The sequence below is a fragment of the Paramisgurnus dabryanus genome, chromosome 21, assembly GCF_030506205.2.
Source record: "Paramisgurnus dabryanus chromosome 21, PD_genome_1.1, whole genome shotgun sequence".
NCBI lineage: Eukaryota > Metazoa > Chordata > Actinopteri > Cypriniformes > Cobitidae > Paramisgurnus > Paramisgurnus dabryanus.
In genome coordinates this window covers 24,041,524-24,047,523 of record NC_133357.1, presented here as the reverse complement: position 1 = coordinate 24,047,523, position 6,000 = coordinate 24,041,524, and the positions used below count along the sequence as shown (strand labels likewise).

The 6,000-nt window shown below is 37.4% G+C and overlaps 1 protein-coding gene across 1 annotated transcript in view; it reads right to left on the bottom strand.

Moving 5' to 3' along the window:
* Nucleotides 1–2,046: 2,046 nt before the first annotated feature.
* The window catches only part of bmp7b (bone morphogenetic protein 7b), a 62,509-nt gene continuing 58,555 nt past the window's right edge, over nucleotides 2,047–6,000 (bottom strand). Inside the window, exons 6-7 of the mRNA XM_065286339.2 lie at nucleotides 5,560–5,670; nucleotides 2,047–2,772 (exon numbers count right to left, since the gene is read on the bottom strand). Of these exons, the coding sequence (XP_065142411.1) occupies nucleotides 2,623–2,772; nucleotides 5,560–5,670 (261 nt within the window). The 3' untranslated portion in view covers nucleotides 2,047–2,622. The remainder of the gene's footprint in view (nucleotides 2,773–5,559; nucleotides 5,671–6,000) is intronic.

The window sequence follows — 6,000 nt, the reverse complement described above, 5'->3', positions numbered from 1 at the left end:
CCTTAGTACTGCCCCAGTGACAGTCACGATACATATTTTGGCCAGTTTTTCTAACAGTGTATAAAGGAAGAGACCAAGACGTGTAGTTTCCGGGATGGAGGATAGGTTACCCCCCAATATTTAAAAAAGCAGCAAATACAACTCCCCTCACCCCCTTATTTATGCAGTTATTAGTACAGTTAACACCCCAACAAACCAAACCGAATTTAAACTTTTAAAGAGACTGACTGACCAGCCACAGGTTGTGTTATTTTTAGATTTACAGTTACATTTTTTTTTATAGTTTATATCATAATAGTAGATTGTCAGAGAAAAATTCACAAAAAACATAGATAAAACACAAAAGAAATACATGTAAACTTTGCAAATGAAGTCTGTTTACAGCCAGCGTATGCCACATTCCATTAGTGTGCAGTATCCATCAGTCAGTCATTGATGGAGCTGTGGGTACCCGATAGGCGTGTTGTCTAAAAGGAATGATCAAGCCAAATATCAAAATTGCATCATGATTTAAGCAATCCGAGATACATATGCCCATTATCTTTAAGACACTTTTTGAGTTATTTTAATAAATGTCCTTGCTCTTTCAAGCTCTATAACGGTAGAAAACAGGGATTAGGGAACAACTTCTGACTATAAACCCCCAAAAGTGCATCCATCCTTCACAGAAGTAATCCACACGGCTCCAAGGTGTTAAAGGAACACAAGGCAGCATTTTTATGTTAATAAATCATCTTCGTAAGTCGGTTTATGGTTAAATGACTCATTACATGACGAATGAAGACTCTCTCGCCCGTCCCTACCGTCTGTAGGAAGAATACCCCACTTGCAAGTTCGCTGTATCCGACCCGGTGTCCTTCAGTCTCGTATAGTCTTAGATATAGAACGCATTTACTCCCAGACACTAGGGGGGAGCTAGTAGAGAAATAATACTCAGACTTGCCTTGTGTGCCTTTAATGAAGTAAAAATCTGACTTTTTCCATGTTTTAAGTGCTATGATTGGGTCCCCAGTGCTTCTATCAACCTATAAAATGTGAAAAAGATCAACCCAGCAACTTAGTTTTGGTAAACCATTCTCTACAAGCACATGAAGAAATAGGTTGTTGAAATTTGGCTCTCCTTATGATGTCATATTATAATAATACCGCCCCTTAATCTGCACTATCCTATCACAGCAGCACTGCCATTTAGTGCAGCAAAAAAGAGAGAGAAAATAATTTACAGCACAACTGAGTTTCAATTGCAACAAACCATCATTGTGATCAGTGTTTGCACTTCATCTGCTCATTTGCATTTTAAAGGACACACCCAAAACAGCACATTTTGTACACACCTACAAAGTGTCAATTTTAACATGCTTTAATAAATTATCTTGATCGTATTTTGAGCTAAAACTTCACATATGTGCTCTGGGGACACCAAAGATTTATTTGACATCTTAAAAATGTCATGGCCCCATTAACCCATTGATGCTGCGTGGATTACTTCTGTTAATGATGGAGACACTTCAAAGTCAGAGGATCCCTTGTTTACCTTATCTATAAGCTTGGAAAAGCAAAAACATTTACTAAAATTACTCCTAATGTATTTGTCTGAAAGATGATTGACATATGTATCCCTGTTGCGTGAGTAAATCATGGGGAAATTTTAATATTTTATATTATCGCTTTCAGATCAGACTATTTGCTCATAGACCCTAAAAAATGGTTCATGTACAAAAGCTGTCACTGGAGCAGAATCCTTTAAAAAGTTCCTATTGCGTACTATTTAAGTACTAGAAGGTACCAATATGCACTTTTTAGGTTCACTATTGAATGGGTACCACCCCAGTAACAGCTTTTGTACTTTTTTATGAGAGTGTATAGACTACTAATGGCTTCATATTATATTATACTGTATATATTGTATATATATACATTATATAATTTATTATCATTATTTGAAGCAGTAACAAGTCTGGCACTGTTGGTACCAGCTGGTAAGAACTGCTACCAGTTTAGAAATGTTATGGCATGGAAGCAGAAAGCAAACACATTCAATTAAAAAGAACAGCCAAGAACACAAGATTTTTTTATTTTTTGACTCCATGTTTGGGGCCCAGGAAAATAAATACATTTTTCATTTCTTTCATTGAAAAACTATTTACACAGTAGGAAGCACAAGAATCATATAAAAGTGTGTACACGTGAGCATGTTTATGTGTGCATACATTTGTTTGTGTTTGTGTATGCATTGTCTTGTGTGTGTAAAAGACTATTATTTTTATTTAGCTATGGATGCATATAACAGACAATTACATAAAATTGATGCCAAATTTGATTTATTCATAATTATTAATTGACAATATTAGAATTTTGGTTATATTTAACGATATATTTATTGCATGTTTTATTATAAGTATTGTGTCTGTCATATTAATCCATACTTTTCATAATCAAATTATTTATTTGCAAATTCCAGAGAGCCAATGCTAAAACAGTCCAGGAATTGGCCCGTTGCCTGAGACCTAAAGCAGGGATTTTTTAGTCCAGCTGTTTGTAAATGAAGAGCAGTCAGATGTGTGTTTTACTGAATGTGTTTGTGAGGGAGAATATGTTTTTGTGTGTTTGTATGAAAGGACTTCAGTGGCAGCCGCACGCTCTGACCACCATATTGCGATATTTCTTCAGGATGACATTGGAGCTGTCATCAAAATACAGGACGGAGATGGCGTGGAGTTGTGTGGGGGCACAACAAGGTTTTGGAACTGTCTCTGGATTGATGAAGTGAACCTGTGAAAAATGCAATGGAAAGAATTAAAGATCATCACAAAGAACCTTAAATGGTGCCTAGCTGTCACTGTACCCTTTCAAAAAGTACACCTTTACATTTAAAGGCGTCATGGTAGTGCCTCTGAGATACATACATACAAAATGTATACTGTATCTGCAGGGTGCGATTTGTGGGAAAAAAAATCAGGGAGGGGGGTCTCAGATATTTTAATTTATGAATATATGAGTATATATTGATTAATCAGGGTTTTAAGCTATTTCTTGTAACTGTTGAAATAAAATACGTATAAAAAAAGTAACCAGTCGCCAGTCTAATGATCTCTAAGATCCGTTGCCAGCGCACTTCTTGAGGTTGGGAGTGAGGTTTACTTTAACTGCACACCTCTCATTGACTAGTTGGCCTCAGTTACAGAAACTAAATAAAACATTTATTGAACCTGAACTGTACATGCCAGAATGCATTCCTTCTTTATGCTTTGCGCCAGACATGCAAAAACCACTTGTAATCATAATATTTAATAGAAAAGAAATGCAATGCGTACTCTCAATATAACAACACATAGGCTATATATGCCTAATGAAGCCGCCTTTCCACTGCACACGACATAAAAACACAATTGTCAGACTTCGCCCCCTAGTGTCAGTCGTAATGAAGTTTCAATTTAATCGTAACATGGGAGAGACTTCTGGTTTATCGGCCGTCTTTTGTCGTGTGCAGTGGAAAGGCGGCTTTAGACAAGACGTCAGACTAAAAAAATGGTTTGATGATGGACTTTTGACCTCTTTTTTGCTTTCCTGTGTTATCCTTAGTGAAAAATGAGAACTATATTGTATGGCGAAAGAGCATTTAGTTTGCAGCACTTCGTCCTCGGAGGCAGTAACATCATCACTCCTGACTCCTCTGGCTCAAACTTCTGTCAATATTACTGCACTCAAGGTCGAAGTGCTAAGTGCTCTTCCGCCATCAAATATAGTTCTATTTTACTTTAAAATCGCCACATTTTATTTTGTACCACCATATTTACTTGTGTAACTACTTTAAATCTTTAAATAGGGAAAACATGAGAGTGTTTGGTGGCTTCTAAATTCATCTCTGTTTGGATCCTAAGGAATGAATGAGGCTAGGCTAAATGCTAACACATTCACGAGGCACTGTACAAAGATTAAGTGCAAGCATTGAAAATAGATAGGTATGTATTAATTAATCTAAGTTCAGGTAAAAACATAGTAAAATATTGAAAAACTGTGGTGTTTCCTTTAACAACAGTAGTTTCTGCTGTCTCATCCTCAATGGGAATATTTCTTAAATTAATTTTGTGCTGGTCTAATGGTACAATGATATGCTGCTTGGAATCCTTTTCATTTATTATTTGGCTGTTTTCACACTGAAATAGACTATTGGTGCTTGGGACATTTCGAAAATCTGGGTATGGATTTAAAAAGGAACATGTCACAACCTAGACGCGCTGTCACTTATTGTCACAGGAGCGGAAGCGCTGACAGTAATTCTCCAGTCATGATTTTACTGTAGTTTACACTTTTGCATGGCAGTGTTTTACCTAAAATCGTCTTTATTTTAGGCCGTTTATATGGCCGTTTGATGACCATTAATCGGGGGGGGGGGGGTCAATTTTGTCCCTGGCATGTAGGGATGTAAAGACCAGAGAGAGGGATAACCCCCCCATCCCCCAGCAATTCACACCCTGCATATCTGTAACTAAATGGTACATATTAGGACCCTTATGAAGGGTACTGCATTTGTCTGACAGTGTATTTTTGTCTTACAATTTCTTGTTAGTTTACTTGTATGCATTCAATATTCTATTTAAAGGTGACATAGAATGATTGAATGGGATATTTATCCTTGTTCTGTGATGTGACATGTAAACAAAAGGTTTTTGTTTGGGTCTGTAATGCCTTAGAAGCTTGCTAAAAACCTCTCTCAGATAGCTCTATTAGGGTGGGGGATTTTAAACAAGTGGTTTTCCACCTATTTGGCTCCCCCTACTGGCTTAACTTGCAATCTCATTACTGATTGGCTGACTTTGCTGCCATTCAAAAAATGTAGCCAATTATTTTAGTGGAGGGGCAGTGAGATGCCTGTGATGTCATAAGCATCAGCTTTTCAGATTGGGCCGTTTTCTGGCTGACATTTCTAAAAGAGGAATTTCTATGAGACTGAGATGTTTAGGATGTCTAGCACTTTTTGTATGTTCGTGAATGCGAGTAGACTACCATTATTCAACAAAGACAAGGTAAAAATGGTTTTTCATTCTCTGTCCCCTTTAATATTTACATTCCCTAGGAATTGAACCCTCGACCCATGTGTTGCTAGCGACATGCTCACAGAGCTTTAGTTATTCATGTAGGCTATAGTTCTTATATTTAGTGAAATAAAACAAAATAAGGATAAAAAATAAATCTATCTTCTATAACAACTATATCTTTCCAAGAGAAACAATCACAGAATGCAACACAAAATGCAATACAAATTGTGACTTAAGGCTCTTGTGTGCCTCATATGAGAAGCATTATTGGTGTGGCACGGATTCACCGCAAGTTCACCGTTCCAAATAATTTATTAGGTTTCCTTATGCAACCTTATTAGGTTCCAGTAAGGATGCTGCCTGTGTAGCCAGCACACAAAGTGCAGCTCAACTAAAAAACTTGTCATAGATTCGAATTGAATGCAAATACTGAATGCATAGTGAATTATAATGTCTTTGACAACCCAGCTAAAGTAAATGTATAGTATAAATATTATAAAATTAGTGATGGTAGGCTTACCAGCGTCTGTACAATAGCGTGATTTGTGGCATTCATGTAAGAATTGAGCGGAAAGGCACATTCACCCATACAGTAATATGCAGCATAACCTTCAGGAGCTATAATCCAGTCCTAAAAGAGGAACAAAACACAAAATCTGTTAGCTTGTCAGAACCCTTGAGCTGGAAATCAACACCCATTCGTCATTCACCCAACCAGATGGTCTTAATTTCATGATGCGTTCTGCACATTTGACCTACAGTAACTCAAAGATCACCCCGACCGCGTGCAAAAGACCACAAGAACCCATAATCCTGCGCAGCAGCATGTGTACAATGTCATGATTCAAAAGGCAATCTCTGGAAAATATAAACCTGCGTGGTACAGCCAGGGTCTCGGAGACCTCGCCAGCTGTTCTGTGCTGTGATCCAGTAGGAGATGCAGATTTGCTGCAGGTGGCAA